This window comes from Physeter macrocephalus, chromosome 4 (genome assembly GCF_002837175.3).
Source record: "Physeter macrocephalus isolate SW-GA chromosome 4, ASM283717v5, whole genome shotgun sequence".
Taxonomy (NCBI): domain Eukaryota; kingdom Metazoa; phylum Chordata; class Mammalia; order Artiodactyla; family Physeteridae; genus Physeter; species Physeter macrocephalus.
In genome coordinates, this window is record NC_041217.1 from 78545775 (window position 1) to 78558754 (window position 12980).

At 39.1% G+C, this 12980-nt stretch overlaps 1 protein-coding gene across 1 annotated transcript in view; it reads left to right on the forward strand.

The window, feature by feature from the left end:
- WARS2 (tryptophanyl tRNA synthetase 2, mitochondrial) overlaps positions 1-12980 on the forward strand; it is an 87519-nt gene that overhangs the window by 30021 nt on the left and 44518 nt on the right. Inside the window, exon 2 of the mRNA XM_007123649.3 lies at positions 11327-11584. Within this exon, the coding sequence (XP_007123711.2) occupies positions 11327-11584 (258 nt within the window). The remainder of the gene's footprint in view (positions 1-11326; positions 11585-12980) is intronic.

Consider the following 12980-nt stretch of genomic DNA (forward strand, 5'->3'; position numbering starts at 1 on the left):
AGATGTCTTTTCTATTACACTATATTGTTTCCGTTCTAGTTCCATCTTACAAATAACTTCATGTGTGAGCTTAATAAATCACTTCACTTTATTCATGTCTTTATTTCCCATTATGTAAAGTGCAAATGATAATAACTGACTGACATTTCTGCTGGTATGAGACTCTTGTAATTATGTGTCAATTAATTATCATCAAGTCATATGCAGTAAAACGAGGCATATTTTTTAAGTTTGGCTGCAAAAAATGTTCGTGCCCTTAAAAAAAAGTTAAATAGTACAAAAGTGTCGAAAAGGTAGTCATTGTGTATTCCCATTCCTTGGGGTAATCACTGTTAAGTTAAATGTGTATTCTTCTTCCTTGTCAACAGTCATCTGTTTAACAAATGTTTATATAGAACCACTGTGGGCTAAGCATTGTTCTCAGGCCTTGAGGAGGGTGCTATTATTATACCCATTTTACAGATAAGAAGGTTCCGTGACTTGCACAAGGAAACACAGCTAGCATGTGCAGAGCTGGTATCAGACTTGGTGCTCTGACTCCAGAGTTGGGACTCTTCACCTCCACTCTGCTCTCACTACATACAGTCTTCTTATCTGCTGCATGGTATTCCATCATATAAAAAATAAAATTACTATTTATTTTATATGTTCCCTACTAATGGACATTTAGTTGCTTGTAGTTCTTTTGTTATTAAAGAGTCATGTGGGGAATGCCAGGTGTCCTTACATTCTAGTATGATTATTTCTGTGGGACAGATTTCTGTATATTGGATGGTTGGGTCACAATATTTAAGCACTTAAAATTTTGACCTCCATAAATGATCAGATAACTTATGGAGAACTTACTACATGCCAGGCACTAAGCACTTTACACGAATAAACTCATCACAATACCCCCCATCTACCCTGTGAGACTGGTATATTATTATCCCCATTTTAGATGCTCAAGAACATATAAGTAACAGAGCCAGGACTTCAACCCAGGCAACCTGGTGCTAAATCCTGCTGCTTAACCATGGTAAATAACCAGACAAGTTATCACAGTCATATTTTACCGCTTGACTTTGTCATTTTTCGAACTTATTCTAAAGTTGACTTAACAATATGAGCTGACAGAAGGGTCTGAACAGAAGCAAATGCTTCAGTTGAAACAACCCTGGGGGTTGTGTCAGTCTACAGGTTGGATGATGAGAAAGGGAGCCATGGTTCACTGGAAAATGAGACTTCTTTCTCCTAGTAGTGGTCAGGATAGTCAACAAGACTTTTTTTGGTGAAATATCTTTATGCCTGGAAAATAACTTTAGAATCTTTTTCTCTACAAGGTAGTATTAGTACCTTGTAAGAAATTCACACTGTCTCTCTCTCAAAGGTTCAGAACACTTGAGAAGTCATGGAGTTATTTCATTTGTTGGGTATAAAAATTTCTGGCATCTCGGCTGTGCTTAGCCAAGGCCACCAGTTGTTAGTCCAGGTTTTCCTCAGGCAGCTGAGCTGACCATGAGACCTGCCTACAGATGCTTGAGTGTTGAATTCAGACTCTCTGTAGGGATTGGAGGGAGTTAGAGAGTTTGCCACACAGGGAGATGGGTAGAAAAGAGCATCCTATGCAGAGAGAATTTTGTATTTTATCCATGACAATTCTGATGTCAAAACCTTCTTAGTGAGATCATTTTCTTAGTGCTGTCTGGGCTACCCGTGCTTCTTAAATCCCTGAGCCATAAGGATTTATGGAACTGGGCATTGTCAAGTCAATTTACCTAACGGTGGAAGATGGTGTGCTTACTTGTTGCAGGTGTCTTTTCTCACCAATGTAGACACTCTAGCCACATCTTCATAAGCTGTTGACCATAATAATCTGCTGACCTTCATGTGATACTAGAACTGCCTGAAGCCAAAGGGGCCTCTGACCATGCATTAATACATAAATGCTCAGGGATTTTATTACCTTAAAATGTAAATTATAAGCAAGTGAACTTTTCAAATTTTTACAGTCTATGTGTGTGTGTGTGTGTGTGTGTGTGTGTGTGTGTGTGTGTGTGTGTGTGTTGCCATGTTTCCAGTCAGAGTGGCAATTTTGGAGAATAATTATGTAGTAGTTGGCTTGGAACAGTGGTTTTTCAATCCTGGACACACAAAATATCCCGATGCTCACGCCAAATCCCAAACTGATTAAATTAGAATCTCTGAGGATGGGACCCAGGCATCGGTATTTTTTAAAGCTCCCAGGTGATCGCTGTGCAGATAAGATTGAGAACTGGTGGCTTAGAAGGTATCTTCTATTTTTTATTCATAGTGTTTTCATCTGTACCTCATTTTATATAGTTGAAGTGAACTTTAAGACTAGATATTGGTGCCCCAAAGCCCGTCTCAAACTGGAGCAGGCATCAGAATCCCCTAGAAGGCTTGTCAAAGGACAAATTGCAAAACTCTTGTCATTTCTTTTCCTGGGATAAGTCCACCCATAGAATCTCTGAGTCAGTAGGTCTGGGTTGGGGCCAAGGAATCTGCATTCCTAACAAGGTCCTTGTTCAGGTGATGTTGCAGGTATGGAGACACACTGTGGGAACCCCTGCTCCAATGCCTTCCTTCCACCTTCCTTCTGCGCCTTTCTTGCCAACAATGGCGGCCAGGGCAGCCGCCTCCAGGACAGTCCATATACACACAATTCAGTGTTAGGAATGCTAATCATGCTGAAGGAAGTGCCCACATGTTGCCCCACCTCCAGATTATCATACATCTAATTTTAAAAGTCTGTATGCAAATACAAGCTGCTCTTCCTACCAGATTGCTCCCCTTAAGCGCTTTCTGCTTTAAAATCAGAGCCACCACAGGGTAGGTAATTTTCTAGTGTCCCAAAATAGAACTTGGATTTCACTTTCCCACAGAAACAATTTTGTGAATGGTGTTTAGGTGCAGCTGAAATGGTACTGTTAAAACCATTCTTCAGAAATACTGTGGGTTCAATGAGGCTTCGATGGGCGGCCTTCCAGGACCGTAACCGCCATTTAAAGAATTGAGTGTCTGAGTTTCAGAAAACCAATTTTCAAACGAGCTCTTAGAACATAACTTGTTTAGGAACTGCCTATAACTGGAACATCTGGTTCATTTTGTGTATAGTTATTTCGCCCTTTACGTGGAGCCAAAGTGGGGAGTAGAGGTGGGAGATTTGTCATTTATTCCACTAACATTTATTAGATCCTTACAATGTACCTGACACTGCTATATACTGGGGATATAGAGATGAAAAAGACAGCCCCAGCCCTAGAGAGCTCATATTCTAGGTGGGAAAATATTTACTAAGCAAATAAGAAAATATTTACCAAGTTACCCGTGTGATATGTGCAATAATGAAGAACCAGTGAAAGAGGAGGGAGCTGTTCTGCTTGGAGAGAGAGACTGACTCAGTATGTGTGTGTGTGTGTGTGTGTGTGTGTGTGCGCGCGCGCGCGCACGTGCGTGCGTGCGTGTGTGTGTTTGGTAGGGAGAAGGTATGTTTAAGAGGTTTAGAATCAAGGAGAGATTGTTAGGCCTTGAAGACCACGGGGAGTTCTCCAGGCAGAGAAGGGGGTGAAGGACATCCAGGATGAGGGAACAGTCTGTGTGCAGAGGGGAATGAGCGATACAAGAATGGCAAGTAACTAGGTCAGCTTCTCGTGGACGATGATGGAGGAAAACTGGGACGGGGATTAACTGCCACATAAACTTTGAACCCTAACCCAGAGGAAGAAATGAGAAGACTTAATGCATAGAGCTAAGTCTGTGTGTGTGGTATGTGCATTTTTGTCTCAGACTTTTTTTTTGAGAACTTTCTTCTGTATATTTCCCACTACCCTGAGGAAGAACATTATTTTTTCAACAAACTATTAATATTTTTTAAATGTCCTGAATCAAGTTGTTTTCAAACCTGTGCTCCAGGAAGCCCCTCAGAGGCTGGCAGGGGTGAGGGCGGACAAGCCCGCAGGGGGCTGCCTACTGGGACTCCCTCACTGACTCTCCTGTTATCCATACACCAAGCATTTCTTTGGGCTCTTCTATATATTAGACATGTCTGGTAAGAATATTACATTTGAAAATGGGCATGTAACTAAAAAAGAGACATCTAAAAACTACACATTTAGTAACAGTCTGAGGACTTAGGTGTGGAGAGCCAAATCTCTCAGCGGCTGTAAAAGGATAAATGTTCTCAGCTTTTAGCTACATCTTCTCAGCTGAAGATGAGACCACCAGACAGGCATGGATCTGTGACCAAAGATAATGGGTAGGATATACCTTTATTTGGCCACAAAAGGCAATGATAAAATCATATCTTTCCAGCATGATCTCTCTAACACTTGAAGATCAATGTTCAAATTTTCTTATGAGGAAAAACTAATATTTTCGTAAGCATTTCAGATCATTCTTTATACTTTAAAAATTTTAGTACTTCTTGATCTCTTGCCTGTACTTACTGTTCCATCCAATATAAAAATAAATTATGTAGTGGTGGTTAAGATGTTTATGTCAAGAATTTGACCCTGGCTGTTTTGGTTTAGGAAGCAGTATTGTCATTAGAAATTAAAAGTGTTTCTCACTACATATCATATTATAATTATTTATGTTGTGTTTAGATAATATATTAACCTAGTTTTAGTCACTTTTCCAATAAAAACTAAAAGGACTTGCCAGTTTATTCTGTACCTACATATAAGTTTTGCATTTAAACATAACTTAGCTGCCCTGAGGTGACAATGCAGTCTTTCTTAGGAGGCAAAGTCCCCAGATTTTTTATTTCATCATCTCTGTGTGATGGGGAGACATTCACCGAGGTGCTATTTGACAAGTAAGAAAGAAAACAGAAAAAAAAAGGCCTGAAGAAAATAAGCCCAAAGAGATGCTGAGGTACAAAAGAAATAGCTACAGAAGAAAAGAACGTGATAAATATGCAAAAGCGTCATGTGGTCTGGTGAGCAGAGCTCTGGAGATCTGGATTCTGGTCCCAGGTGTGCCACCAGCTGTGTGCCTGGGCCTTTCAGGAAACGACTCTGTGGCACACCTTCCCTTTCTGAGAGCGTGTGTGTGGAGGGGAGGTGCGGGTGGGAGTGAGGATACTTAAAGGCCAGACCAACCATGAAGTCAAGAAGTTCTAAACTGGATGCAGCCCTGTGTGCAGGAAGGGGACAGAGCTCGGTGTCCAGGGCTGAGAGCTGTTCCAAATCTAACCACCTGCCTGTGATCTTGTGAGGGTTACTTAACCTTGCAGTGTCCTTCCCTGGAAAGTAAGGCCAGTAATTCCTACATCCTTCACATCCGTTGAGGTCCATGCAAGTGCCAGGGAATGTTTCTGATAGCTAAAGTTCAGCACAAGAATGAAAATCCATCTGCAAAAGCATTCTACTGCGTGATAGAAGGATAGCTCAGTGCACCGAGGGGCAATAGATGCACAGCTCTTAAAATCTGGAAGTGGCTTAAATAAGTCTGTAAAAAACTTTTTTAAAAAACCAAGTTTATTCCTTTCAAACTATTTCACTGACCTAATAATATGTTGCTAAGTACTTCTCATCTATGCCTTTATGGAACTCACAGTCTAGTGGATTAGTCACTCCTTTCTCTTTTTTTCTTTTTAAAAATAATTTTTTCCTGCAGTTTTAATTGTTGGCCGACATATTGCTTCTTGTTTGAGGGTGACATAAGACCTGCTTTCTCTTACATTGAATTAATATTTACTATGTTGATTCCTAGGTCTGAGCATCTGGTTTCATTTCTAAGCAGAAATGAACCCAGTTTTTTTTTTTCCTTGGTGCTGAGTCAGCATTTTCTCACCAGACCCAGAGCCCTCTGTACTTTCTGGAAGAAAGAGCTGACTGTGGCAGAACAATGCTGAGCTGTGGCCAAAGAAAGCTTCAGAGAAGCACCTGGATCCTCCCAGCCAGGACCGAAGTGCTATTTTTCTATGCCGGGTCTCCTATGTTTCAGCTCTTATATCACTAATTGGTGGTATAGACATTTTCAAGAAAGTGTTGAAGACATATGCGAGGGGCCAAGGATTGAAGTAGTAGGGTGACATACATGATAGAATTGAGAAGCACCAACAGAGAGCTTCTTAAGCTGTATTTTTTATTTAGAAGAATAAATAGACTTACAAAAAGAAATTTTCAACCAAATTAGTTGATAATGTTGTTGATTCCTTTTTTATCGCAATCCATGATAACATGCCTTTCACGGAACCAATTAGACATCGTGCTTGCTCAGCCAAGTTTTTGGTCTGCCGTCGACTATAGTTAAAACAGGTGTGATGCATGCACAATTGATGCTACAGCTGGACGCAAGCAGGACTTTGTAATAAGAATCTTGAAATCTTTAGTTGAAGTCTTTGGTTCCCACCACCATACCAAAGTTGAAAGTGTTTCAAAGCTAGTAGGCAGCCTTCTTTTGATGTATTTTATTCACTTGGGATTAAAATCAGAAGCTCTCTTTAGTTAATCACAAAAAATATCTTTTGCCATGATTAGCAGCTTGGAATTTTTTAATTGCTTTCGGGTGCAATAATTGAAATTATGATAATTATGAACTTGGGATATGCTCAATACCTTATGACAGGAATGCTTTTAGCTACATCTGTCAGATTGATAAGTTTGTTCTCTCTTTGATTCAAACTCCCACCCTGTCTTCTGGAATATATCAAATCCCAGGGCTGAAGCTGCCCATTGGTAATGCTGATTCTGTTACAAATTGAGCCAATGCATGTATTGATTGGAAGTGGCGTTTGTTAAGGAAATACACCTGAAATAAAAATGAAGACCTATTTTGTAAAATGCGCCTTTTTTTATTCTCTGTGCATTGCGATGGGATTGAAGGTTGATGCTCTAGACTTCCCCGTGAGCGAATGCCTGTGGGCTAGTCTTGAAGCTGTTTTCTTTGTGGTTTGCCTCCTGTCCACTGGGAAGCCCATGCTCCTTTCATTTTCATTCTTTTCCAACTCTAGTGCTTTTGAACACAGAACCCCCATCCTCCCACCACCCAAACTCCGCATTCCAGCCCCATGATTTCATGGTACCAGGCATATCTCCCCTGCCATGCTGTCAGGCTGCCTGCTGACTCTTGCAGGGGGAACAGACGGGAACATAAACTCACCGCAGAAGTGCAAGACACTCTCTGTATATTTTTAAGACCAGGAATCCAGTTCTCATTTAGATCCTGTATTTTTTTAATAGCTCCTTGAAAATTGAACAAAACATTTCTTGTTGCTCTTACTTCTTGATAACATCATTCCCTCTGCCTGGATATATAGAATCACAGAAACTAGAGAATGAAAAAGATGTATTAGATCATGTCTAGTTCATTCCCACTGGTCACAATTCTTTTTTCTCATAGTCTGTCCTCTAGTGCTTTTCTCTTCTAGTTTTCCCAAGAATTAGTCTCTCCATTTCTCTCAGGGAATAATTCCTTAGTTTGAACATGGAGGAATTTGTGTGGAAATAGTCATATTTTTTTTCAGCTTGATATTCCTGGTCCTTATAGTCCTTTATATGACCATAAACAGTCCCCTTTCATCCTAGGTCAAGCATTTCTGGATGGCATTTTTTTTCCTCTTCATTTATTAAGTTCAGAGCTTGTTTTTCTGCTTTGCTTTCTCTCTTCATCAATCAGTCCCTAAAGCCCATTAATCATTTTTTACCTCACTGAAAGCTCCTTTGCTTATTCCCATATCAGGAACCCAGGGCTGGTTAGGGTCCTAAGGTGCTGAAGGAAGCCTCACTGATATGTACTTATTCTATGCTAACTCTTCTCTCTCCCTTTCTTTCTCTTTCTCTCTCTCTCTCTCCCTCAGCCTCAGTTCTCAGCTACAAACTATTTTTAAAGTAATGTCTCTAAATTATGATTTGGGGAGTTAGTCATTTGACAGCCTCATGTGTGTGTATGTACATGTGTATGATTTTAAGTGGTAATATTATATTTGTTCTCAGTTACTTAAAAGGTATTTTTCATATTCTCAGAGCCACAAACCTCTTAGGTCTCCTGAGTGCTTATATCAAGTACAATTCTAGATCATGGAACTATGATGTAGCATTCTATTTTAGGGCTGTTGTCTCAGGAATAGAGAGGAAAATAAGCAGATATAGGAAAATAGACTGTAGGATTTGAAATTCTTGGGAAAAGGGAAGGGCAAAATATAAGTAGTCTTGGCACTCACACATCTAAAGTAGATTAGCTCTTAGGAGCTAATATTAGATATAAAGATAAAAACTTTTTTTAATGTTACATTCTTTTTTAAAAAAAATTCAGCTTTATTGATGTATAATCGACAAATAAATTGTGAGATATTTAAAGTGTACATATACCATGGTGATTTGATATACATTGTGAAAAGATCCCCCCCACCTAGTTAATTATTAACACAACCAACACCTCACATATTTGTCTTTGTGTGTGTGAGAGAGCATTTGAGTTCTACTCTCTTAGCAAATTTCAATTATACAATGCAGTGTTATCCACTATATATAGTTACCGTGTTTTACATTAGATCCTCATAAACTATATGGTTTTCTGGATGAGAGAACCCAGTATTATAAAGATGTCGGTTCTCCCCAAAGCCATCTATGGACTCAATGTAATCCCAATCAAAAACCCCAACAGGTTGCTTTTTTTTTTCTCTTGGAACTTGGCAAGATGACTCTAAAATGTATTGAGAAGTATAAAGGACCAAGGGTGGGTTAGATACTCTTGAAGAAGAAGAAGAAGGTAGAAAGACTTGCTCCACCAGGTCCCGAGACTTATTAAAAAGGCAGCTGCGGTACTGGTGCAGACATAGACAAATAGACCATGGACCAATGAGACAGAATAGAAAGACCAGACACAGACTCAGACATATAGAGATACTTGGTTTATGCTGAAGTGGCATTCCAGAGAGCAGTGGGGAAAGGATCTTTTCAATAAATGGCGATGGAAAAATTAGGTATCCATATGGGGGAAAAAAAGGAGAGAAAATAAAGTAGATGTCTACCTCACACCATATGCAAAAAACTCCAAATGGATACAGACTTAAATGTGAAAGATAAAACTTTAAAGCATGCACATACATATGCTTTATATATGTATGTATGTATATACACACACATATCTTCATGAACTCAGGATATTAAAAGATTTCTTCTATGACATAAAAATCTGGTCAAAAATTATATATTTGAAGAACATCTCTTCATCAAAAGATAACATAAAGGCAAATAGCCACATAATGAGAGAATATATTGGCCACACATGTAACTGACAAAATATTAGGATCCAGAATATACAAAAATTCTTAAATCAATGAAAAGATAATCCAAGCTGAGAAAAATAGGCAAAATAACTTGAGTAGCCTCTCCACAGAAGAGGAAATAAAAATACCAAAAACCATGAGTTCTCAACTTCTCTAATAAATAATCAGAGAAATGCAGTTAAACCATAATGGGATTCTACCCTATATCATCAGTTAGCTAAAAATAGAACTACTGGCAAAGTGTTGATGAGGATGTGGAACAATAGGAATTGGTGGTAGAAACTGCAAATTGTTACGTACTGATACTTAGGAATAGTTTAGCACGCTGTAGTACAATTGAAGGTACATATGCATACCTTATGATCCAGCAATTCACCTCCTAGCTACGTACACTGGAGAGACTTGGCACTTAATACACAAATATACATGTAGAGAATATTCTTTTTTTTCCCCCATAACCTTTTTTTTTGCAACAGAAACGTTGCAAAATAATGCAATGAATGTAATGAAGTCTTAATAGATGGTGGTTAAGCAAAACATGGTAGCTAGTGGAAGGAGCATATATGAGCTTTGAAGTCAGTAATACCTGACTTGAAATTTCAGTTCCACCTATTACTTGTGTGGCCATAGGCAATCTATTAATATTTGTGAGCCTCAGTTTTCTCATCTGTAAATTAGAGGTAATCATATGCCTACCATATTATATATTATAAGGAATAAATATATTAATGCATATAAAGCACTGGGCATAAATGCCTGAAACATAGTAGTTGTCCAGTAAATTATGGTTGTTAGTAGTAATTTTTTATTATTGTTAAAAATGATAATGATGTATTTTATCATTTATCTGTATTAAGGACAGAAAATATTTTTTAAAAATTTGTTGCACTCAAAAGCTTACAAATACAGAGGCACATTTTTTTTTCTTCTCATTTCCTATTATAACTTCAATAATAGACAGTATAGACCAATGGGATAGCATGACCATGTCAAAAATGATTTTATAATTTAAAAAATTATACAGAATTAAAAACTTCGTTTGAAGAAATAAAAAACCAACTATGATTTTATCGAAAGTAAATGGATACTGAAGCGTGAAAAAGTTAAATAACTTTATCAAGAAGCAATATCAGAAATAGAGTATAGGTTTCCTAATTTTTAGCCCAGATTCTGCACATTAAATTATAATATCAGGGGGCTTCCCTGGTGGCGCAGTGGTTGAGAGTCCGCCTGCCGATGCAGGGCACACGGGTTCGTGCCCAGGTCCGGGAGGATCCCACATGCTGCGGAGCGGCTGGGCCCGTGAGCCGTGGCCGATGAGCCTGTGCGTCCGGAGCCTGTGCTCCGCAACGGGAGAGGCCACAACAGTGAGAGGCCCGCATACCAAAAAAAAAAAAAAAAAAAATTATAATATCAGCAATTATTTTTATTTTTTTATTTTATATTGGAGTACAGTTGATTAACAATGTTGTGTTAGTTTCAGGTATACAGCATAGTGATTCAGTTATACATATACATGTATCTATTCTTTTTCAAATTCTTTTATTCTTAAAGAAAACTGAATTAAGTGAGAGTAACCTTTAGCCCTAATGCTAAGGCCTTCATTGCCTTAACTGCAAAATGAATGAAGTCACATGAAAAACCCCTGGAGCCCCTTTAATCTCCAGTGAAATTTGATTCTATGTCTGAAGTCTCTGTAACTGACCACCAGAACCACAGTCATCTTTTCCTCTTGGGAACTCTTGCCTGTACCCCACTATTTACCTTTCCAAACCAGTCACAATTGTGTTGTCATACTGTACTGTTACTTTTATTTTCATAAGCATATCCTCTATCTCCAGTTAGATTGGAGATACAGACCTTTTCTTATGTGCCGTTGTGTTTGTAAGCTTTTGAGTGCAAAAAAAGATTTTTTTAAGATCATTTCTGTCTCCTAATAGCACCTAACATAGTGCTTTACAAAATAAATGCATTTAAGGATGATGACTGTCAGATTGCAGTTAAAAAAATTGCGTAGCCATCAAACATGGGCATAGGATTCATGGATTCTGCTTCAAAAGCAATTTTGTTTGTTTTCCTTTGTTCCAGAAAGATTCCGTGAAGCGAATATTTTCTGGCATTCAGCCTACAGGAATCCCCCACCTCGGCAATTACCTGGGAGCCATTGAGAGCTGGGTGAGATTACAGGACGAGCATGACTCCGTGCTGTACAGCATCGTTGACCTGCATTCCATCACTGTCCCCCAAGACCCAGCCGTCCTCCGGCAGAGCACCTTGGACATGACGGCTGCTCTTCTCGCCTGCGGCATAAACCCAGAGAAGAGCATCCTTTTCCAGCAATCTCAGGTCAGCTTCTCAGATTAGAACCGAGAAAACATTTATTTTCAGATTGAGGAAAAAATCCTCAATATATCCTTTATATAGCTCCTGGTTTTGATTTTTTTTTTGACCCTTCAAGTGTGACTTCATCAAATGTGACTGTTTCATTTTCATGTTTTCCCTATATTCATATCATTGAGTATTATTATAATGCAATAGTATTTTCAACTTTTCCTCCACTGTACTAGGTAAGTTTGTAATGCTTCATAAACCAAAAAGTTGTATCCCATTAGTACTTCTAACCCTGGAATTGTTTTTCTGTACTGGGTTGCATTCAAACAGATGAATTCATGCTGTTGACTAGTCTCCTGGTGATGAGGGATAGAATTTAGCGACTGATGGTTTTACGTAACTCCAATGTTGCTTTATTGGGTATTGCATTTGGAAGGTCTATTGGATAATTCCCACTGTTCATTCTTCGTATAATAACTTTTGAGAAGATTTGAGAGAACTAGCTGGGAAATTGGAAGACATGTCCAGTGTCTTGAGTCCAAGCCAAGAAAGGCTTTAGAACAAAGCCAAAATATTTGACTTATATCTTTACGATGGATGAATCAGTTTACTCTTGGACAGGCAGATAACCTGGAGTAGAGACAAGGTGCTTAAGAGACTCCCTAGCAAAGAAGGTGAAAATTTTAACTGGATCATGCCCTTATTACATGTCTGCTTTAACCTGGTGACAAAGCCCCAGCCAAGGAATGCTATGTTATACATGTTTTGGCACATGTTAACATGTATGCATGTGTGGAACGTGTTATACATGTGTACAACTCCTTTCTTGATCATAAACTTCTGACAATCATTATTTTTGTATATATTTAATCACCCACAGAACTTAGTGTAATGATTCACACAGAGCAACCATTTAAAAATATGTAATCGGGCTTCCCTGGTGGCGCAGTGGTTGCGCGTCCGCCTGCCGATGCAGGGGAACCGGGTTCGCGCCCCGGTCTGGGAGGATCCCACATGCCGCGGAGCTGCTGGGCCCGTGAGCCATGGCCGCTGGGCCTGCGCTCCGGAGCCTGTGCTCTGCAACGGGAGAGGCCGCAGCAGAGGGAGGCCCGCATACCACAAAAAAAAAAAAAAAATATGTAATCAGTGAAAAGAGTATCTTCACAAAGTAAATGCAGTTATCAACTTAAACTTGTTACCAGCTTAGAGATAATGTGATAGAATAATAGAATCTAATCATTAAAATGACCATGCAGGCAATTTACCTCAATTTCCTTTTTTACAGTTGGTCAGGAAGCCTTTCGTTACGTATGACTTTTCAGATTCAATCTTGGACAGATGTAATTGTTATCAAGTACTTGCTTATATTGAGCAAACACCCGCCTCCCTGTAACTTCTAGCCACTCATTTA